This window comes from Mytilus trossulus, chromosome 13, assembly GCF_036588685.1.
Source record: "Mytilus trossulus isolate FHL-02 chromosome 13, PNRI_Mtr1.1.1.hap1, whole genome shotgun sequence".
NCBI classification, from domain to species: Eukaryota; Metazoa; Mollusca; class Bivalvia; order Mytilida; family Mytilidae; genus Mytilus; species Mytilus trossulus.
Window position 1 is genome coordinate 54,119,657 of NC_086385.1, and position 24,954 is coordinate 54,144,610.

General features: G+C 31.1%; 2 protein-coding genes across 4 annotated transcripts in view; one reads left to right on the forward strand and one right to left on the reverse strand.

The window, feature by feature from the left end:
* LOC134695467 (RNA-binding region-containing protein 3-like) overlaps positions 1-5,246 on the reverse strand; it is a 29,366-nt gene extending 24,120 nt beyond the window's left edge. Inside the window, exons 1-2 of one of the 3 annotated variants that reach the window (XM_063556735.1) lie at positions 5,199-5,244; positions 12-143 (exon numbers count right to left, since the gene is read on the reverse strand). In XM_063556735.1, coding sequence (XP_063412805.1) covers positions 12-140 — 129 coding nt within the window. In that variant the 5' untranslated portion in view covers positions 141-143; positions 5,199-5,244. Of the gene's footprint in view, positions 1-11; positions 144-5,198 lie in introns of all 3 variants that reach the window. The other 2 variants (XM_063556736.1, XM_063556737.1) reach the window with 2 other exon arrangements.
* Positions 5,247-6,326: 1,080 nt separating this feature from the next.
* Positions 6,327-24,954, forward strand: part of LOC134694043 (integrator complex subunit 9-like) — a 39,690-nt gene continuing 21,062 nt past the window's right edge. The window contains exons 1-7 of the mRNA XM_063555040.1: positions 6,327-6,389; positions 11,091-11,218; positions 14,877-14,934; positions 16,069-16,137; positions 18,172-18,311; positions 19,617-19,703; positions 24,468-24,588. Of these exons, the coding sequence (XP_063411110.1) occupies positions 6,381-6,389; positions 11,091-11,218; positions 14,877-14,934; positions 16,069-16,137; positions 18,172-18,311; positions 19,617-19,703; positions 24,468-24,588 (612 nt within the window). The 5' untranslated portion in view covers positions 6,327-6,380. The remainder of the gene's footprint in view (positions 6,390-11,090; positions 11,219-14,876; positions 14,935-16,068; positions 16,138-18,171; positions 18,312-19,616; positions 19,704-24,467; positions 24,589-24,954) is intronic.

Here is a 24,954-nt window from a genome sequence, read left to right on the forward strand (position 1 = left end):
AAAGTAGTCACCATTGCACCTCTAGCGCCCATCACTTTGACCCTAACTGCCCCAAAATGTCTTAGGAGTTCTTCTTTGTCTCCATTGAAGAGCTGTGACGGGAGATGTCTCACCAGGAGGGTATCATCAACACTGCCCATTATCTGTTAACAAACAAACATAAAATTACATTGGTGTGGACACACATATACGTCTAACTCACCTTTCAAATGCATTGATTGTAAAAAAAATTGTAAGGGTTCCGCGGAACCCAGTGTCTCGCCTACTTTTGCTGTAACTCTCAGGCTCAACAAAAATGAGGAAAACAATCAATAAAAATATTCCTCTTGATACTTTCTTTTGTTTGTAAGAAGCTACTGTCCAAGTTTGGTAAAAATTTCTGGATAGTTTATGAATCAAATAATTTTTTAAAGACTTTAACTGTAGACTGTATGAGTTAACTGTTAACTGGAAGAAAAACTAAGTCCATTTATAAGTAAAATACAGATACACAGGTACAAAATATTAACAAAATTTCCTTTCTAGATACTAGCTTTTGATCTTAAACAAGCTTCTGTCCAAGTTTGGTACAAATTTAAAATAGTATAAGAAAGTTAAATTTAACCAGAGAGTAAATGTGTTGTTTCCTGGCAGAAAACCTAAGTCCTTTTAAAAGTATAATACGGAAATAATGGATTTTTTTTTTTACAAAATTTACTTCTGGATACTATCTTATAATCATAAATAAGCTTCTGTCCAAGTTTGGTACAAACCCATGATAGTTTAAGAAAGTAATTAAAATTTTAAAAACTTTAACCACAGAGTGAATGTAATGTTTCCCCACAGAAAAACTAAGTCCATTTATAAGTAAAAAACAGAAAAATGGAATTCTATTTTTGCAAACTTTACTTCTGGATACTATCTTATGATCATAAACAAGCTTCTGTCCTAGTTTGGTACAAACCCAGAATAGTTAAAGAAAGTTATTAAATTTTTAAAAACTTTAACCACAGAGTGAATGTAATGTTTCCCCACAGAAAAACTAAGTCCATTTATAAGTAAAAAACAGAAAAATGGAATTTTATTTTTGCAAACTTTACTTCTGGATACTATCTTATGATCATAAACAAGCTTCTGTTCAAGTTTGGTAGAAATCCAGTATAGTTTAAGAAAGTTATTGAATTTTCAAAAACTTTAACCACAGAGTGAATATTTGTGGACACCGCCGTCGCCGACGACGACGGAATGTAGGATCGCTTAGTCTCGCTTTTTCGACTAAAGTCGAAGGCTCGACAAAAACAATGGAGTTCAAATCACCAGAACCAACCCACCCCTGAGGTGTACTTTTATATGTTAGTTTGTATTTCTCTTTTTTTAAGCCTTAAGATGCTCCCAAAAAATAAGGCTATACATTGAAATTCTATATTGAAACCAATGTGCTAAATGGCTATCTTGCAAACAAATCTTGAAGCCATTTGTCATTGTTTTTAAGGAGTGGAAATTTGAGAATGAAAGTCTGGTCGGGTACTCGTCAAATCTGCTACTGTAACGGACTAATTTACTTCTTCTTCTTCTCTTCTTCTTTATATTCAGACAAACATCAACTGGTTGATGATTACTTTCCGTTTAGCATTATTTTTTTTTTCATTTAGCACATAATCATTGATGTAGGGGTGCCTATAAAGTGCGAAACGAAATGGAAACGAAAAGAAACAAAACGAAACGAAACGAAAAGAAACAAAACGAAATCAACTTAAAACGGAACGAAAAGAAATAGGAACCTGTGAACAAAAAGAAAAAAACGAAACGAAAAGGACTAAAATTTAAATTAAATTGAATATTAATTGTAATTAAGCCGATTATATATATATAAATATTATTTATTGTCTAGTTTGATACAATTTTTTTTAAAATTGAGAAAAAAAACCTGTGAAACTCAGTGTAATCTATACCAGCTGTGGTTTAGAAACACCTTAAACACAATATATAATATTTGATTATGAACTCTATAAATTATACTAGACAGACACGGTTAGGCACGGACCATTTGACTTTATCAAAAAAAATATTTCCCAAATAAATTTTCTACCTGGAACAATGAAAACAATCAGTAGCATAATTGTCCAGCGTAGCGTTCGAAAAAAAAAATCCCGGTCCACTTGAAAAGACCCCCCCCCCCCCCAAATAAAAAGTAAGTCAAATAGTCTGTGTCTTAGTCGGTTTTAAACTTGTATGCTCCAGTGTACCATGAAACAGCCAGGATGAAAACTGTAAGAACGTTAATTCTGATAGGCCAGTCAGTGTGCCCCACCCTCACGAAAAACAACATTATAAAAGAACGTTGGAACTTATAAATCACGAAAGAAACTTATCGCCATGGAAATGCAAAACTTTAGACTGAAGACAACAGACACAGGGATAATATATACGATACTCCAAAGAGTAGTAGACCTTGCTTCAAAAGCTACATTTATACATCCTTTGTTTTGCTCATGCAACTACACAATATTGTCAATAGATGCTAAGCCTCATTCAGTACATCGACGTTACATTAAATTAAGAACAATTGGAAGATATCCTTCATCATCTGTATAACAGGCATTGTAAAACATTCAAACTTAAATGAACTTCCTTTTTGTTATCTTATCAAGATATAGAAGAATGCAGTGTAATAAAAGTCCCAGTGATATTGTTGGTTTTTTTCAAAACTACCTCTACCCTTTTTTATTGGGAAAATATGTGTCATTTTTATCAAATTGGGAAATTTAAAATAATCCATGAATTGACAAGAACTTCAATTTGCAGACCCCCTTTTCAAGAGGCAAACCCTCATTTGAAATAAGACCCCTTATTTTCAGTGATGAAACAATAGACCCTCAAATTAGCACATGTAGTCGTTTTAGGCCTGAAAAATGTTTAAGAGAGTGTTTTTCAGTTTAAATTCATGCACAATTACTACTGTGACTGCACTGTTTGGGAAAAGGTTAACTGTCTTTTTGGGAATAATTTTAAGCCATTTTTTTTTCAAATTGGGATTCTTCTTCAGGGGAAAAAGCCTTAATTTTCCAGTAATTTAAGGCAAACAGTATCACTGAGTCCTCACGATAAATTTGGAATTCAATGACATCATAATCTTAAGAACTAATAATAAATAATAATGCTAATCAGAAACCTCTAAATTTTGTCGATACTAATACTTTTTTTTGCATTAAAATCATGTTTTCTCTGTTTGTCTGACTGTAGAATAATCTGTTGGACGTGTATAAATCTGAAAACTGTATTTTGTAGTTGTTATTCTCTTTGAACTAGCTTTAGGTAATTTACATAAGTTTTGATCGATACCTTATGAAATTTATTTGTTGGTTGTTTTGTTTTATCGTGTCGAACTGAACTGATTTTTACATTTTTACATTGTTTTATATGTGTCTTCTAAATGTATATACTACTAATAGCTACACATAGTGCACATTTTTCTCATTGTTGAAGACAGTATGGTGACATGGCTGATCACATCCATGTCCTTTTGGTCCGTGTTAGATATAGCTGTCTCATTCGTAATCATACTAACTACTGTTATATTAATATTTAGCAGTTGAGGTATATTATTCAGTTAGGAACATTTAATTTTAATATTGGTAAAAATGAGGATAATCTATTTTGAACATAAACAAGCTTCGTGCAGCTTTTTCATTGTTTTTGCAAGTAAGAAAATTTGATAAATTTTTTGAAGCAATGGGAATGACGGCGGAATTCAACATGTTCAAGGCAAGTTTACTTTTGTCTCGCATATTACTGCTCTCTTTAACATTAAAAATGTGTCTGGAGTTCTGAATATATATATGTATATTATCATATATCAAGAAACTGCCACGCGATCAACACCCTTCTGTGGGAATATGGAAATTCAATGTGATTTGAAAAGCAAGGTCGTAAATCAAACTGGCATCGATCAGTTTTATTTTATTGATTTATGTTTGAAGCAAAGAGGTTGGGTCTGAATAAGTACATTAGGTTTTGAAGTGCCGGTATTAATCAAAGTAAATAAGTATAATTTCAATCAACGAAGTATTTTTAAAATCAAAAGCACATAATTTCAAAATATATATATTTATAAAGACAATAAGACACATACACTAGTAAAACAATATTGTATATGTCTAAAAGAGGGACGAAAGATACCAAAGGGACAGTCTAAGTATTTTATGATCTTTTTTAAGTTTTGTTATTAGATAGATAAAAAAAAAAAGATTTGATTTCGTTTCGTTTCTTTCCTTTTCGTTGCAAATTGGTTCCTATTTCGTTTTGTTTCGTTTGATGTTGATTTCATTTCTTTTCATTTCTTTTCGTTTCTTTTGGTTTCTTTTCGTTTCGTTTCTTTTCTCTTTTGTTTCATTTCTTTTCATTTCTATTTCATTTCGCACTTTATAGGAACCTTTGATGTAGCCTGTACATGCTGTAGGAAAAGTCTAATCGGCACTTTGTCAAATTGGCATCTAGTTAAATTGTCATTAAAAGTAATTTCTGCATGTGATCATCTTACTGGAAAGTAGACTTTTTCAGATATTGTCTCGTATACAAATTAATTTTGAGGACTGTTACGACCCATTAGGTAATATGATTACCTACAACCACTAATTATGACACCTGTTGTGACTGTTGATTAGCTTAGGGTCATTAACTTGTCATAATATTTCCCCAGGTAAAATTATAGATTTTATAAAATTGATCAGAAAAACTTCAAAATCGGTAAACAATATTTTTTTCGGGTATATTTGTTGTAAATCGGGATTTTGACTTATTTTACGACCCCAATATCTGAATTCGGGTTGAGGGATAAAAATCGGGATGATTCCGCGAAAATCGGGATAGTTGGCAGGTCTGCTTAATCATCATGATCATGTTTTGGATAGTGTATTTTTAATTTTTTTTATTAATAATCCTTTCTAAATAATGTGGGATTCTGTCAACGTTTTATTTTGTGCCGAATAACTCTTCATCATGTTTTGGTTAGTGTATAATATTGCTATAGCTTTGTTTCATTGACTTGTTTAAAAATAAAGTGAGATTCTGACTACTTTTTTGTGTGTTGAATAAATTTTATCATGTTTTGGTTATAATAGTGTATTGCTATATTTTATTGTTTGATATCAAAGGGACCAAGCTGTTAAGAAAAAATATCTTTTGTGTTTTTCATTTAAAATCTTGAATGTTTTACTTACACCAAAGCAATTCAACAATCATGATTTTCCAATACACCTTATCGCTATTCAGTCCATAGACCACTTTCGAGTTCATCCGTCACCGGCAAAAACTCGTCAATTATACACGCCTTTATGACGTCATTTACCAGATAGAGGGGCTCGCCTGTATCCCTGCACTATTTACGTTCATCAAGCGTCTTAATGATCGTCTTTGTGCAGGATAAACTAGAAATAATGGTTGCTCTGTAGGTACTTACTGACATTTCCCTAATGACAGCAGTGTTGATTGTCAATTTTGAGAATTCAATTTGCCGAATAATTCGTACAATATAGAATTATAGTTTTCCAACCACTCCCTCAACATTGGAAGGAAGTGACGACGCCCCTACACGCACAAATGACGATGATAAAGGCGCGTATAATTGACGAGTTTTTTCCGGTGACGGATGAACTCGAAAGTGGTCTATTCCTGGAAAAACAGTCATTTATACAACTTCCTGTTTAGGTCATGTGGGCCGAAAATGGAGGTCATCAGCAGTGAGCTGAGGGAGGAAAAACTTTAGAAAGTGATCATCAAGAAACTTTGATATACAATGTAGTATGATCCACTTTTTTCGAAATTAAAATAAAAAAATATTCTGTTTGAAGTATTTACGGTAGTTTAAACAGGTCTCATTAAAAAGTATCATGCATGGTGAATTGTTTAAACAGGGTCCCAGTTAGCTTCAACTGGATGAAAAAGTTGTGTAATTTTAGAACTTATCCGGAATGGAATAAATAGCGATAAGGTGTATTATTCAACTGGAATTTGAATTAAAATTGGACACAAACGTATAGAGTGCAAATGGACCTTGGGTGCGAACATGCTAACGTGTAGTGTGCGAAAGTGTATTGGGCACGAATGAACCCGAACCTCAACTGGCATCTTTCATTTTTTTTTTACATTTTTCTTTCTTTTGCAATGTATCTGTATCTGAATTTACTAAAAAACACCACCTTTAGTACCTTTTCGAAAAAATATCAACAAGCACAATTTCTTCTTTCACTTTGACCGGAAGTTGTTTTCTCAAGCGCTAAATTGATTCTGATCTTCATTTATAATTCCGTTTCACCCCATATAAAACACTTTACTGACGCGATTTTTTTCCCCTCGAAAGTGAAAGAACCAAACTTGATCACATTTTGACTAGAAGACACAATATGAAGCTGGCAAGTTGATCAAAAACAAAATATATATCTCAATTCAAATCTAAATATCAAATTACCTTGCGGAGGCATGTCAAAAATATAAGCAACAACCTCATAAAGACACAAAAATGGCAGTATTCTCCTCAGAAACATACAAAACCTTTAAATAGACTTATTCAAAAGGAAAATCTTGATCTTGATCTTGATCTTGATAGGTTTACGGTGATACATCCAAGGATATTAATACACCGCATGTGCGTCAAGTAATTTACTTAAGTTGGGCCCCCTTACAATTTCACTAAAGGTTTCAGCTGGTTCTTCTGTTGACTGAATTTTGGTGAAGATATCCGGTGGTAGTAGGTTCCAGTCTTTAATGGTATTTGGAATAAAACTGTATTTTAACGTGTCTGTTTTTGTTTGAAGTCGGAGGAAATGTTGACGGGAAATCTCACTATATTGAAGACCCATTGGTGGCCTTTGTCTGTTGTCTGCTCTACGGTTGGGTGGTTGTCGCTTTGACACATTCACCATTTCCTTTCTCAATTTTATAATATGAGGCAGGCATAACCTGTGAATGGGGACGAAGTCTGTATGAATTATTTTTTTTGTAAAGTAACATGTTCATGATGTTTGTTTAAAAAAAAATAAAAAATACTGTAATGTTTCCAATTTTGATTCTGTTGTTAGGGATTTTACTTGTGACGTTATTTAAGTTATGACGTCATGTTCAATGTTAACAAAGTAACGCTATCATCAAGTAACCTTTTTATCATATCAAGGAATTATTTAAAGTGAAATTGGTATTGCGTTCCTTTCTATTTCATGTATTTCATTCTAGACTGATAAATATATATTTTACTCAAAGTTTCATACAAACGAATCCGAATCAGGTGTCGAACAGTAATTTCTAACTTATTGTTTAGCATCATATTGATTAAAATTTTATTGTGATTCATCAAAATATCCTTTTAGTGGTTTGTCAGAAGTATGAAAACAGTACTTTACATGTTCATGATGTTGGAAGAATAAATGTCTGATTCGTTAAACGAAGTTGTTGAGTTTTTCATCTTCATTAAGAAAAGGTTTGTTTTATCTGAATCAAATTTTTACTGTTAATGTCATTTTTCAAGAACTTTTAGCGTCATTTGTCAGACTTAAACATGATAAATTAGTTTAAATCTGCTTTTGACTCATAGAGGTCTAAATTTGTAGATTTCAAGATTTGTCTCCCTTTTATTTAAGACAATTATGACTTCAATACAGGGGTCGAAATTGGTGCTGATCCAGTGGTCCAAGACCTGTAGAATTTTTGTCGGACCAGTAGATTTTGTCGGCTGGTGGTCCTAAGGACCAGTAAAAATTTTTCAATAAAACTCCCTGATTGCATCACAGTTTCGGTTCGTTTGCTAACAGATTTACCTGGAAATCAATTTTTGGAAAGATCGCCAGACAGAAATTTTTTTTTTGTCATTCGAAAGAAAGATCGATATGGACCATAATTTGCTATTGGGCTCCGTTTCCTATAACTATAGAAAAGTGATATAATGTGAATTACTGTAAGAAAAGTTGTAACTACATCTAAAGATGCCATTATTTTTATCAACATACAAGTGTATGCTACTCTTCCCTAGAAAAAAAATTGAAATATACGAATTTCAAAGATTCTACAACCGTATTTTTGTGTCGTTTCTCGTGTTACTTTTTGCTTCCGAAGAGCATAACGCTGACTGATTTATAGATAATCGTCACCTGCAAATTTGTAACTTTTGCTTTCAAATAACAAAAAACATCGACCAATAAGAATAGTGAGAAGAAAATGCTGAGAACTATAAGTATTTATGTAGCAGAAGTAAGAACAGTGGCGTGACTTTTGTGTCCTATTTCGTAACGCAAATTTTAGATGATGTAATCTGCTTTGTTGTAATAGAATTCTTAAAAACAATATGCAAATATGAACTCTCACGAGATGTTCAAACAGGTAAATCAGAGATGATTTACATTCTTGTATTGATCTTCGTAATAATTAAGTAAGAAAATGACGTTATTGTTATGCGTTACATTTCACACGAAACAGAAGTCCAGTTATTTATTAAAATTGTTTTTGTCCTTAAGTTCTAATCATTTCCGGTCATACGTGAAACATGTGACTAACATGTGATAACGCCATTACGGCCGGATGTACGAAATACTAGGTCTAAACATTGTTTTTGTTTCCAACGGGATGTTAGCAAACATAATCTGTAGACTTGTTTCGTCTTGTTTAAAAGAGGAAAATACAATTGTCAAAGAGATTGGGCCGGTGGTCTGTTATTTTTCCTATGTGCATAATGTTACATACGATCCTGTGTGAAAAGGAATGCCCAATGACTTGACAAAATTGATTTCATATTTGACAGACGTTAGAACACACTTCGTTTTCCGATAATGACGTGAAGAGTCCTTGGAAAAATCAATCGAAATTACGTCTCTTATCATTGTACCAATGCTCGTTGGATTGATATAACTTCAGCAGTAAATATTACTGGATATTTTAGGTGAATAAATATAATTTAATAAAAAATACATGTTAATATACCGTTACACTTGGAATGTACAAAGTTGGCATCTTTGTCACAGTTTTTAATTAATATTTTTTATTCATGTTCTGCAAACACTTATCAGAAATGCATTAAACTTGTCAAAGGAGAAGTAAACTTTTACCATGCATGACTTGAAAGGAAGTACTTTATTGATTTTTACTAAAGTAGGTTAAAATGTGGAAACCATTTAGATGGTGTACAGGTCACAAGTATCACATTGTGCCTATTTTAAAGATTTTAATTCCAAGTTAAAAGTTTTTTTCTTTACTGGATTTAAAGAATGTTACATTGCCAATGATTTGAATAAATTGTATATAACTGGAATATCAAAACCAAATATAAATACATTTTGTTGGCTTAAACATCAAGATACAACGATTATGGTATCCTGTATCAATGAAGAAAATATGGAAAATTCTGAATAAATTGTACTAATTGTTTTCAAAACAAGCACATATTTAGGAGTTTTATAATACTGTTACATTTAAGATGGATTTTAAGAAAAAGTATACTGTTCAGATTATTTTAAGCAGATTTTGCAATAAAATAAAACCTAAAAAAATGCTTACGGTTTCTTATGGTTTCCTGTCAGGTTTAAAAAAAACTTTAATATAACATTGAAAATAGATTTTAAATATTAACATGAAGCAAGTAACACTAGTAATGGTGTTTATTTATGCCTTTTGAATTATATAGTGCAAAATAAAGAAAATAAAGATTGGTTTCCTGTTTGGTTTCATGTCACGTAAACGGTGAATCAAAATGTATTACTTTTTCTCGAAAAACTCAATTGTTCCATTCATACTATTCTAACACCAACACAACCCACAAAATAAAAGTTAGAATTTTAGAACTTATAAAAAAGGATACAAAAAGAAACCAAAGGCCAAATACCAAATTATGGTCCATATTAAGTTTATGAAGTTGACAAAAGGAAATGAAATATAAATGATTTAAAATCATGAATTGTTAAATTATAAAGTTGATCGCAACGTTACATGTATATAAGGGCCCCAAAAATGACATGTATAAAACTGTAAAAATACTGACCACACCCCCTCCTGCAATATTGTTTGGATTCAGTTACGCTTTGTCACTGAGGAACTTTGGATGCTGATACTGTGAACATATATTTATTCCACATAATACTTGTTTCCCCTAAAATAAAAAAGAAGTTCCAAATCAAAACACCTTGTAAGGAATAAAAAGGGGTGCAGGGTATAACATGTATAAGTTTTTGTATTTATTATAATTTTATATTGGCAAGTATTTTTTAAAAACTACTCCAACAATCATTGAATGTAAAATGAATCAAATACTGAGTGGTGATAAAAAACACATCCCAAATTCAAAATAAATACAGAACAGTTGCAATATGTAAAAGATAAAAAAAACTATTCTGAAAAACATTTCACAGACAACTAAGGAGAAGAGGCATTAAGGCCCTTATTTGGCCCCAAAAACACTGCAAATTTAAAAGTTATCATACATATTTTTAAATTACTAAAAAGTATCTTAGGTAAAAGGTATTCAGAAAGCAAAACAATTTTGGACATTGAACAAGTTAGCATGGAACAAATCATGACTTAATTTTCATATTTTGTAAAATTTCGTGATTTTCCTTGTTTTTCATCAAATTTTTTTAAGTATATATTTAAGTTTGAAAAATTATGTGCGCATGCCAAGAAACAACTTTATATTTGGTGAGATTTTGTCAATACTTAATAAGTCTTCTGTTAAATTATTTTGTTGTTTCTTGGCTGCGCACGATGTTTCCACAACTGAAATAAGATAGAAAACTGCATAAATTGTGTATTTTTCATCTTTTCATTTAACAGTACATATTATGACATAATTGTGACGTCATCGCATTAAAATATTCATGTTAATTCCTGACCCTATGCATTTCTAAACATTATGTGCCAATTTGAAAAAAGTTATCAAACATTTTATTTTCTTGGGCCAAAACCAGGCCCTAATGCTCCTACTCCTCTTCTCAGAAACAACACAATTTCAATGTAAAAATTTGAGAAGAGGAGATAGTCAAGTTTTGTCATGAAATGTATGTATATACATGTATATGTATTTGATAATCCATCACCATATATAATATATACCTATTAATATTTTCTTTTAAATACAGTCGTGTTTGTCCAGCAATCCAAGCAAGCCATGTTTTATACTCCACTTTAAAGGTGTAACACTGATGTTAGACTGTGGACTTGATGTCAAAGAAATTCTTAAATTCTTACCACTTCCTGTTATACAGAGGTCAGTTATCACATGTATCACTGACTATTAGTTTTAAGAATAGGAAACATACATATATATTAGAACAATTAGAACAATATCTTTTGAGAAAGCTTCATTGTTCTGGGGTCAATTTCACAAAAACACTTACAACTTAGAGATTGATCATGTTGATTTTAAGTCATGAACAGTTTAAACTGCAGAAAACATCTCAAGGCAACCAATGGGTCTAATTCAACACTGCGAGAAAATTCTGTCTGGCCCCTAAACAAAATGTAGACTAGTTCAGCTAACATCATGAATAAAGAGAAGTGTATGTTTTTATAAGTAAATAATCTTGTTTTAAAATGTTCTTGAAGTATTAATTTCATATCTTCTATATTAGCGCAAATTATAGATATTAATTGACAGTGCTTCATAAGCCTTTGAAGGCTGGCTGATTGACGTTGTATCATACCTGTCAACCTGTGACAATGAAAATGCAGGTCATGACCTGCATTGAAGAATCAAATCTCAGGTCATAATGCGTACGAACTTTCGAGCTGAATTTCAGTATTTATGGTATATTTTCTTATAATGTATCATACATGTGATGGACTGTGAAAGTCAGATCAGGAGATTTGGAAATTTTGGTCAGGAGATTAGGACTCAGATCAGGAGGTTTTTTATCGACATAAATTTTGTCGTAGATGTAACCATATGATGTAGAAATTCTGTTTTTTCTTCAAATTTCCATCAAATTTTAATATGTTTATAGTACAGTTGCCTTTCTATTTGAATAAAATAAAATATTAAGAAGAATCTGTTTCTTGTTTTGTTCTGTTTTTGATAAATGATTGTTCACTGCTTGCAAATAAATCATTATATTTATTGAATCCATGATATCTCGGCCTATAACAAAATCGGACTATAACAAACTCGGCCTCCCAAAATCGGACTATAACAAACTCGGACTATACCAAACTCGGACTACTAGAAGAATATAAGTATAATGTTGGTTGTTGTTGTTATTGGAAATTAATTTTCAATTCTTAATTTAAAATGAATTTTTATCTTAAATTTATTAAATAATTTATTTTTGAACATTTTTGAAGGGGATAAAAAAAAATACGTTAACAAGATATATTTAACAATAAAAACACAAAAAAAAATATTTTTGATATTCATATATTGAAAATTTACCACTGATTTGTCTTTGTAGTACATTATTAATTGTAATAATGTCCCTCTCAGAATAAATTGTAATTATATGCATATCTTAATTGATTATGACATCATGCCACGTGTATAGTTTTTAATCACCATAGGTTAAACAAACAACTGGCACATGTACTGTTGACACCTATCTAATCACCCAAGTACCTGTTATTACACGAAATTGGGAACTAAATATCCAATTAAATGTGTCTTGTCTTGTATTTGCTATAACTAGACTTCAGTTTTTATTAAACACAATAAAAACACCAACACACGCCAATCATTAAAATTTCTTTTGTCAATAAACATCATAAATCACAATAATATTTCAAGTATAAGTTAATTACCCTCATTTAAACATATCTAATTCAACTGATGTAACAAATATTAATCCTTTCTATATACGATCTTTTTTTTCAAAATTTTTCATTATTATCTCATAAATTCGTATATAATTTTAATATATAAGATTTTTTTAACAGTAAAAAAAAATCAATCTTCTAATCGTAGTCCGAGTTGGTTCAATATATTTCCGCATATGAATAATGGTAGGCCGAGTTTGTTATAGTCCGAGTTAGTTATAGTCCGATTTTGTTATAGTCCGACTTTGTTTTAGTCCGAGTTATCCAGCAGCGATATTTATTTATCTTATCTGTATAGATTGTATTCATGTCTCCATCTCCTTATCATTGGTAAATGTAGACAAATAAGAAAGAAATAAGCTCTACATGTATATTTGCAACATCATAAATTAATTAAAAAAATAACATACACTAACACTAGTACTGCATGACTTAAAAAGACTTAAACAGTTTAAAATGTTTTGCCAGTTCTTACCTTACACAATACAATCTAATTATTACTAACATCTACAATTAACTAACTAGAACTTTTATTAGTTTTAAAAATGTACATACCATACATTCCTTAAAAAACAGATTTAAAATATAAGCTTTAATTTAATCCTTGAAAGGAGGTCTAGATTGCTAAAACAATTTATAAATTTATATTTTTTTATTTGTCTCAAAACATTTAAGTTCATTTAATCAACATCCTTTTATGATTATTTGATTAAATTATTAATCATTTATAGTCTTTTTACAATTTACATTTTTAAAAGCAAAATAACTGAAAACAGGATAAAACAAAGGGAAGTAACAAAAAAGTATTTCAATATTCCCAATACACATCGTTTTTATAACACAACGGCAGTTAGCCAGAGGTAAACATTGTTGATTACCAGTATGTTTGACACCCAAGCTGTCAAGTGAAGCCATATAATTGTACATCTTCTTTGCTGTACAGGTAAAATTTAACACAGGTGTCAATTACACCCGTACAGTAGTAAGAAATGATCAAATATGGCGTCTGAAAATTTTCATTCATGAAATATTTCATACACGGGAGTTTTTTCTCCTAAACGGGAGGACGGGAGGAGACCACTGAAAACGGGAGTTTTGTACTCCCGTCAGGAGGTTCACATGTATGATGTATATGGAAGATACCAGAACATCAATGCATGTTCACTTGGTTAAGTCATTTAAAATCTTATTAATTATTTTTTCATTGCAGATTTTTATAATTTTGTGTAACACAGTCTTATGTTCTTTACTTTTTGTGATCATATTTATTAATCAAGTGTAATTTAATATTGTTTGAGACTACTGGCTGTGTTTTTTTTTATCTTTATTAAATCATTATTCTAGTAGCCTTCTATAAAACATACCATCTCCTAATTTTCTAGGAAATTAGAATATGATAAAATATAGTAATACAGTTAAAGGATGTATAAATGTAATAAATAATTTTCAACTTTCTTTTTAAAATTGTATAAAGGTATTAAAATAATGAAAATTTATTTTTCAATATGTATTTGAATTTTATATTTTTTATGATTTAACATTTTTCACCCATAAAACGTAAATATAAGGAATAATTTTGAATGGTGACAAATAAGGGGAAGTAACTCTAACTCTATTTGAAATATGTTTGTAAACCAAGTGCAATTTATTTACGACCTGAAGCTAAGGTAATTGATGTTAATTAACAGTGTGTTTGACACCAAAGCTGTCAAGTGAAGCCATGCACTTAAGGGTCACTTAATTTGACAGTTTACATAGCTAGATGAACTTCCTGTTCATGGAATAAATATGAATTTGCCGGTATTTCAAAGGAATGTTACTTATGAAATCAATCTCAAGGTTAGAAATATGGGTGAAATCGGGTCATTTTTGGAATTCCCGGGTGATTTCAATGACCCGGCGGGTGTCTCGGGTGATCCCTCAGAATTGTGAAAATCTCGGGTCACACCCGCAGAATACGGGTCAGTTGACAGGTATGGTTGTATTAATGTATGTAAAAACATGTTATATCAGGTTGCACTATAAATTAAATTATATATATATATATTATTATTGAGGCTATTATTCATAGTTTTAAATTAATTTACCTATTTGTAATTAGCAATTTACCTTTCTTTCAGTGCCAAATTTTCCAGCCTTCAGACATGGACACCACCTAATAACAAAGAGGGTCTTGATGTAAGTATATGCTGATGCAGACATATATGTTATGCATTATTAGACAAAGAACAATAAAAAAGGTACTGAAATATAGGCACATCAGTAAACAACTGAAGGCCCTTGTATAGATATAAAAACAAATAGATGTGATATGAGTGCCAATGAGACAACTCTCAATACAAGTCACAATGTATAAAAAGTTAACAATTATAGGTCAAAGAACAGCCTTCATCATAGATCCTTGGCTGACAACATACAGCAAGCTATAAAGGGACCCAAAATGACTTGTGTAAAACCATTCATACAAGAAAAATAATCTTTTAGAAAATAACTGAGAATATTTATGAACCACATCAAGAATGAAAACCACTGAAAAATAGGCTCCTGACTCATGTGACTTAGAACAGGTTCATAAAATTGAGCAGGTTTAAACATTTAAGGGCATACGATACAGTTTTGAACCTGTATTTACAAGTTGATGAAAATTTTCATATAGGGTATTTTTTACCTGATTAAAACAAATGTGTAATAAAAAATATACCTTCATGTGCTACTTTTTGAGTAAAATGAGGTCGAAATTTTGCATATTTGCTCAAAATTCGGATTTTTGGTCGTAATTTCTTTTTCTTAAGAAAGACATAACTTTTTGGTTATAAAAGATAGACACAAATTGTTTTTTGTTAAATAATCGGTAATTTCTGTATTTTATAAGTATCCTTAAAAATATGCAATTTTTTATTCAGAAATAGCTCATATTTATCAAATGTTTATGAAATGAGAAAAAAACGTATTTTTTTACTGCATGTTTATCAAAATTAAAAAAAATCCTCTATTTACAGTTTTATAAAATTTGGGTCAGATTATCTCCCTGCAAAATGAAACAAATTGCCGTTTTGAAAAATAGGGGTCCATGAACTCGTTTTCAAATTAAATCAGTTTGAATGATAAAAATTAGTCGAAAAATGCATCTTTTCCCGATGTGTCACAGTTTGACGTCGCGAAAATAACATTTTACGTTAGCAACGTCATTACCTCCCCTGTAACTGTATCGTATGCCATTAAATGTAAAGTCAGCATGATCCTATTTTGTATTGGACAGCAAGCAGCCATTCATTTTTAATCAAATACTTTTCAATTTTATTTTGTCTTCAGGAAGATGAACTTAAAGAATCAGGAGGAAACATTTTTGTAAATGGCTGTTTAGAATTCCTGACACCAGAGGTTTGTACAAGATACATGAGATAAGATAAGAATTGATATAAAACACGCAAAGACCCATCTAAACAACATCTGATAAACAAATTTAATAATACTTTTAGATATTTGGATGACATTTTGGCTCTCAATAATGACGACTTCAGTATGTATATTAAAGAAATTTATCCTGTTGAACTTACTTTAAATAAAGCTAATATTAACAATGACCACTGCCCTTTCCTCGATCTTGATATCTATATCATTAACGGAAAGCTTAATACTAAAATTTATGAAAAAAGAGATAATTTTTCATTTCCTATCGTTAATTATCCATTTTTAGATGGTGACGTTCCCTTGTCACCATCTTACGGAGTTTATATATCTCAACTTGTACGATTCGCTCGTGTATGTAACAATGTTTTAGATTTTAACGAGAGAAATTTATGTATTACTGAAAAGTTATTACACCAGGGTTTTCGATATCACAAACTAGTCAAAACATTTACTAAATTTTATCATCGGTATAAGGACATCATTCGTAAATATAGCTCATCATGCAGACTTCTTAAACGTTTAGGTATTTCACATCCAATTTTTTATGGAAATATTCTTTATAAAGCACAAAAATGTCAGTATTCACCACAGAAACTAACAAAACCTTTAAATAGACTTATTAAGAAGGGATATAGTTACGATACTGTTGTCAAGTCATTAAAGATTGCATATTTTGGCATTAATATTGATTCACTTATAGGGTCTTTGCATCGGAACTAAATACATTTATTCAAAAAACAGTTGTTGGCATGACACGGGTTATGTTCTTCTCATATATGTTATGATGGTATGATACTAAACCCCTGACGGGAAGGATTGTGCCTGATATTCATATGATGAAATCATAATCTTTCAATCAGTTTAACTGAAGTCTGGAGCTGGCATGTCAGTTAACTGCTAGTAGTCTGTTGTTATTTATGTATAATTGTCATTTTGTTTATTTTCTTTGGTTTCATTTTCTGACATCAGACTCGGACTTCTCTTGAATTGAATTTTAAATGTACGTATTGTTATGCGTTTATTTTTCTACATTGACTAGAGGTATAGGGGAGGGTTGAGATCTCATAAACATGTTTAACCCCGCCGCATTTTTGCGCCTGTCCCAAGTCAGGAGCCTCTGGTCTTTGTTAGTCTTGTATTATTTTAATTTTAGTTTCTTGTGTACAATGTGGAAATTAGTATGGCGTTCATTATCACTGAACTAGTATATATTTGTTGAGGGGCCAGCTGAAGGACGCCTCGGGGTGCGGGAATTTCTCGTTACATTGAAGACCTGTTGGTGACCTTCTGCTGTTGTTTTTTCTATGGTCGGGTTGTTGTCTCTTTGATACATTCCCCAATTCCATTCTCAATTTTATGTAGCAATGAGAATAGTGTGTTTTATATCAATTCTTATCTTATCTCATAAACTTTTGTTTCGTTTACATCATGGGTTAAAAAATATTGAGGAACTAGCAGGACTACTATATTCCAAGGCAATGTGTTAAAGGTTATCATGTCATGCAAATTCCTGTTTTTTTTCTTTTTCTTCTTGTTTTGGGTGTATTTTTTCTCACTTCTTCATTTCATCAAGTTTTGAAAGAATTGTACTGATATGTATAAATGTAGTCATTAATTTACAGTAAACCAGTATTGTCAATAACTCATTTGATATAAGATTAGAACATGTGCTATAATAAACAGTGATACAGCTATCCGCCAGAGTTTAAATGACCTATTATATTATCTTTGCATTTGACAACATCAACTGGTTTTTTCTATCAGGTTGGAATGACAGAATTCTCCGTGATTGTCAATAATTGATTGTTAATATATATATATACATGTATATAAATATGTTTCAGGTTGTAATGACAGATCTCTCCCAGATTGTCAATAGTTGATTGTTAAAATATTTATTTATATGTATTTAAATATTTTTCAGGTTGGAATAACAGAATTCTCTGTGATTGTCAATAATTGATTATTAATATATATATATACATGTATATAAATATGTTTCAGGTTGGAATGACAGATCTCTCCCAGATTGACGCAATTTTAATATCCAATCACAATGTCATGTTAGCATTACCATACATCACAGAATACACAGGGTTCAAAGGTCAAGTCTTCTGTACAGACCCAACTCTACAGATGGGAAGGTAATTATAGAAACTTGAAAAGCACAAGGTTAAATTTCAAGAGCTGCATTCAGCAATTTTTTGGACTGTGTAACCAGGGGATGTCCTCTTTTGAGAGAGAATACTACATGTAGATAGATCAATATTATCATAGGTTGAATAATTTATATTTATATATTCACTGTATGCCATTAAACATGTGGCCAGATACCATAAGGATGTCCATAATGTACAATTAAAAAAATCATGGAAAAAAGTCTTCAAATTGCTAATGTTTAGTGCAGGCAACAACCACTAAATTACAGAAAATTTGATTAGGCTAGCCATAAAACCAGGTTAAAACCAACATTCTCTCTTAAAATATCCTGTACCAAATCAGGGATATTGCAATTATTAACAACATGATCAAAAAGTCTGTTTTTATACCCCACCTATGATAGTAGAGGGGCATTATGTTTTCTAGTCTGTGCGTCTGTCTGTTTGTTCGTCCATCCATCCAATCAACTAAAAACTCAGTACACTTGTTGCTTATGATATGATCTTTCTAATTTTAGAGCCAACTTAGACTTTGGTCCCCAATTTCACAGTCCATTGAACATAGAAAATGAAAGTGGGAGTTTAAGGTTAAAGTTTTTGGTCTAGGTAGTTTTTGATGAAGTTGAAGTCCATTTAACTTGAAACATGTCCCTTTTGATTTGATCTTTTTAATTTTAATGTCAAATTACAGTTTTTACCAAATGTCACGGTCCATTGAACATGGAAAATGATAATAGTACGTGGAGCATCCATGTACTTTGGACACATTCTTTTTATGAAAGGTGGGCCATTGTAGACATTTGTTTTTGTTGCACATGTTGCACTTCAAAATTCCTTTTGTTCCTTTATTTTCCTCTCATGGTTGATGCGTTTCCCTTAGTTTTAGTTTGTAACCCCAATTAATGACTACTGAACTCCAGTAAAAAGTAAAATCACAAAAATACTGAACTGAGAGGAAAACTGTTGTTGCCTTTAGTACTACAAATGAGCTGTGTCAGATCAAAATGGACTTTATGCAAGTGCACTTTTAAACGTACATGTATTACACTATGATTCATTTTGGAACATTCAAATACGAAATAAAAGATGATGCTGAAGCCAGCCTCCAGGTTTGGCATTTCCGAATTGTGTTAAAGACCCATTGACTGTTTTCTGTCCTTCGGATGTGTTGTCTTTTTGACAAATTACCGATTTCCATTCTCAATTTTATTTTATTAAACTACAAATCATTTCTTACAGTTATTATCAAGTTACAGATCTACATCATGTACATACACATTATTCTTTTAGACAATACATGGAAGAACTGGTTACCTATGTAGAGAGATATCCAAAACCAGAAATAAGGGACAAGTGGAAGGAACCAGTTATATTAGAGTGAGTACCGTAGATTTTTTTCTTCATTTGCCAAATTAGAATCGACTGAAAATTATTTTGAAAAGTAAGGTCTCTAGGCTAGCTGAAGTTCAAGGCCTCTTTTCTGGATATGTTGATTTTCAAAGAAGTAGGTTCAGTAAGACCCCTTTTAGCCCCATAATGTAGCAGTTTTACAAAATTGTGAAATTGTAATCTTTTAACTATTTATTGGAAAGTAGGATGCTTCTGCTACATAAATATAGGCTGTTTTTGACAATATAATGTACATATATCGGGTACTAACATCATTAAGTCATGCTAAATTACTGAAATCTTCACAATTTTGGCATTTTTGTTAAATTTTAGATGGTTTCCGTCTTAAATGAAAGTGGCCGCGTTCATTTTCATTCATAATATTGAAATGTAAGTTGTATTTGATGATATTACATAACATATATAAAGGTTGAGGATGAACATGGATGCGGCCACTTTTATTTTTGACAAAAACCATCTGAAAAGTGATGTTTTTTGGCATATTTTATAGATTTTTCATATTGAAGCTTGAATCAAATCGTTTTTAATGACTTGATAAGAAAAATCTCTCACAACAACTAATGAAATCAATTGAAATTGACACTTAAGTGTTTAAAAAGTTTCCACAATCTTTGGTTATATGAACCTGAAATTTGAGGCCAAAATTGGCCCTTACCAGACCTACCCCTTTGATTGGATTGATGTTAGAACATCCTGGATATCTAGTTATTCTTGATGAACCCTTCCAACATCCAGGACTGGTAGGGTTCTAATGTATGGAATACTATATCTATTCATAATATGTGTTTAATGTGACCATATCAACCATATTTGAGTTTCTTTTGAATTTAGTCATAGACACCAATTTTTATGGGTTGAGTAAAAATTTCTATTTTCATGTTATACTTAATTTCATGGTTAATGATAAATTCTACATACAAAACTACAATTTTTTTTTTTAAAACACTGAAATTTCATTTGGTATTTTAATTACTTGATATTGCACACAACAAAGAGGATTAAAATTGATAGATAAGTGGAATGTTATTGTGAAAACATTGATCAGAAGGATTTGATCTGTTATTTTGATGCTATAAAGCAAACGATTAGGTGCATGTGGTTGATAGATGAAAATATCTGTCTTGGCAGAGTTCTTCTGACTTTGACCTCATTTCCATGGTCATTGTATACTGTAATCATGGTAAAATAGATTGTTGAAAAAATTATATTCATCTAAGATACCATGGATATCAGGTTTAAAATTATGTAAGCCATAGGTGTGCTTTGTCCAGAAAGACTCACCAATGACACTCAAATGAAAAAAGTTAAAACAGCCTAGCTAGTTATAGTATAAGATTGAAGAGCATGGAAAAAACAAAAATTCAGAAAGATTTTGCAAAGTATCCTTAAATTTTTAACAAATCAGGCGTAATTTTCTTCATTTTTTTTTATCATGACAACGGTGCCATAGGCCCCCAAATCATGTAGATCAATAAATGTTCTGCAGCTGTCCCTAAGGTGTTGTTGCTATAAATAATACTGTTTACAAGTTATAGTATTAATATTAGCAGACTTTGGATTCATTTATTTTCCTGTGTATCAATTTTTGTGGATTGAGAAAGATTTATTTTTTTAACACTTGGAATCATGGTTCACTTATAACCAGGAAACCCACAAAAACTAGTAGCCAACAAATGATATAATCAACATGTACAGTATCAGTGATAATTGAAAGACTTTTTTTTTTATCTAAGATGTTTCATATATTTTGTGTTTTTGAGTTGCTGTCTAACTGACACATACCCCATATCTTTTATTTATACTTTTTACTATGGTTGCAATCTCATTAAAAATAATAAATTACAGACTTACAAAACAACACCATATATATTCTTTATTTTAATCACTGCACTCATTAATGATTACAATAATTATAACTATAAAACATAATAAAATGTGTTTAAGTTAGAATAAGAATAAACTGATTCGTGTTGAGTGTATTGATCATGTTGATTAACATGTAATTTTAAGGTAAATGAAGCAATTTATTTTAATATGATAGTTGTAAAACAGTTTCATATATTTTGTTTTCTTCAGTTGGTGTTATAATTACCATGATTACCATCTTTTATTTATATTTTTGACTGGTTACAATCTAAGTTAGAAAATTTCACTCTAAACTGATTTAAACAACAACATTCACATGACAGGATAGTTATTTGTAAGTTATTATTATAACTAAGTGTTTTCTATTTCCAAGAGGGAAAATTTACCGTTAAAAGTTTTGAACATATTAAAATTTACCATAATATAAATGTCTGTAGATGGATTTAACTTCCCCTACCCTGCATAAGTTGCAGATCAAACTCTACATCTAAGTTTTAATTCAAAATTGTTCATAAGCTTAAGTCAGATTATGTGAGTTTGACACAGTGAATATTAGCCTTCTTTGTGTCATCTGCTACCCAAGTATTACACCCAATCCATAAAACATCACTGTTGTCAATACTGAGACTCCAAGGGAATTCTATTCCTAAGACTTTTACATCCTTACATACAATTACCTCCCCAGCATGATTTAATACATGTATAGCATGATTACCAAAATCAGAAACTAAAATCATGTCTGTAGAGGTGATTGTCACGCTTTTGGGATAAAATGCAACTTGGTCAGAATTAATACTTTTACAGCCATTGTAGGACCAATGGAGTTGTCCCCCATAATCTATCATTACTACCCTCCCCTTCCATGTTTTGTCTACAATGTCTACAACTATTATCTTATCATTAAAAGTTACAACTCTATAAGGGTATGTTAGCAGTTTCTGATTGTCCCTATCATGTTCAATAGTGTGTAGCATGTCACCATCCTTGTTCATAACCACAAGTTTTCTGATACTGTCCTTTGATGGAAAAAAAGATTCCACCAAACCTACTATTATTTTATTATCTTTAGTTACATGGACACATGAAGTGTTTAAAGGAGAAAAGGACTTAAATATTTTTAATTGTTTGTCTTTGGTATAAAGCTGTATATCACTATCTCCAGATAATAGAAGTATTTCTCCATCTTGTGTCCATGACATATCATACATTTTTATTTTAATTTCTTCCTTTACTTTTATTTCATGATTTTTAAAATTTACTTTCTGTAACTTTTCACTTGTGTTGTATCCAATAAATGCAGTATTGTCATTATAGACTAGTAATTTTGTCACAGTGACTAAATCACTTTGATAAGAGTCTATGAGTTCCATGTCTGGGACTGTATAAAGATCACCAATCATTGAATGACTTTCTTTTCTCACTTCGATATTTCTAGGAATGAATTTTGTCCTACATGGATTGATTTTGTTAACATTATACTTTGGCAATGACTTTTCTAAAGTTTTATCTGTAGAGAAAATGTCTGCAGCTTCATGAGACTGCAGGACTTGATGAAGATTGTTTGTCCTGGTTTCCAACTCATCCTCATTCCTTTTTAGTTCAGAAAGTTCTGTTTGGATTCTATTTTCTGATGGTTTCCATTTTGCATCTAGTTCTTGTAAGAGGTCTTTAGTACTCTTTGATATAGCCTCTTTCATTTCCTTCTCAGTTTGTAGAATTATCTCCCTTGTTTCTTGAAAGTTTTTATCACCATCAGAAAGTTTTTTTCGCAGTTTGTCCTTTTCATTTCTAAAGACCTGAAGATTTTCTTCAAATTTTGTTAAAAGTTCCTTCATTTCAGAGACAATATTATTATACATTTCATCAAGGGGAATATAGTCTCGCCCTTTATGAGGCTCCATTAAACATTTTGAACAAGCAGGCACCCTGCATTCATTACAAAATGCAAAACATTTTTGTTTACTATGCTTTGAACATACCATGTTATGAAGGTCTACTTTCCGCACTGAAGTGGCCAAATCCTCTATTCCAAAGTCTTTGGTATTTAGTATTTCATGTTCACTTGCTCCTTTGATTTTACTATGTATCTTTGAATTGCATAGTTGACAAAAGAACAGTTCACAGTTAACACACTTCCACTTAATCTCAGATGATTCTTCACAGAATTGACACACAGTCGGAGTCTGTGCCATTCCAATAGACTGAAATGAAGCCATCTTTGTAATATTTCAAATGAGATTTCAATTATATGTTCTGATTAAATCAGTTGCTTTCAAATGAATGAATGATAGTGATTATTTCATCATTGATGAATATTTTTTACTGATAAATAAAGATTAGGTCATATGATACATTTACAAATAAATACCAGATAAAGTGTTTAGGATTCAAACTGATTACAGTAAATGGGACGAGAACTTTGATACATGAATCTGATAAACTTATTAAACTTTTCAACTGAGGAGTTGTGAACTACAAATGCATACTACAGTTGCAGAAATTAATGTGTGTATTTTTTATTGTTAGCACTGGTAAAAAAGGAAACATAAAAAAATTAAAATGAATATAGAATTGTCAGAATTATAAAATACTTTATGTCTAGAATTTTTTTTTATGCTAAAAAACCTGTTCAAAACTGATATTAAGAAACCATAATAGAAAGTACAAGCTGAATATAAAATCAATTTGGAGATATATACTGCCATGACTGCATATGCAGGTGCTGGTGGAATGTTGCTACATAAAAATAGAAAGTTCACGATTGGAAAGCTGAAATCATTCCTTTTGTCATAAAGACAGACAATTCACAACTAGTATATGTTTGATTTAAATTGCTTTCTATTAATAACTCTATTCTACTTTCAGTTTACTGCCACCATTCCTAAAGGAAGCAGTCCATCCATTTGCCTGGAAAAAATGTTATACTAAGCATGACATTCAGTCCTGTGTAGCCAGGGTACAGACTGTAGGATTCAATGAAAAAAGGGTATGTTAATCAGAGAGGCCTCAAATGTGATGAAACAAGAGTTTAGGAAAGTAATAAAAGCTTAATTCTAATGCAGTTTGGATGTAACAATATTTTTCATTGGCTAAAAGTTGCCGTCAAATCCACAGTTGACCAGACGTAACTAAGGAGGGACCGCCATTTTGAATTGATTGAATCAACAAATGTTCGATTACTACTATATTATCGTAAATAAAACAACACCTACCTCAAATTCGCCTTTATAATGTAAGTATGTCCGAATTTGAAGCCTACAGATAACGTTATAACCTCCAGTTTGTAAGTTTTCATGTGTTGACGTCACGTTTAGCCATGACGTCTTTTTGCCAAAATCAGTCGTGAAGTTTC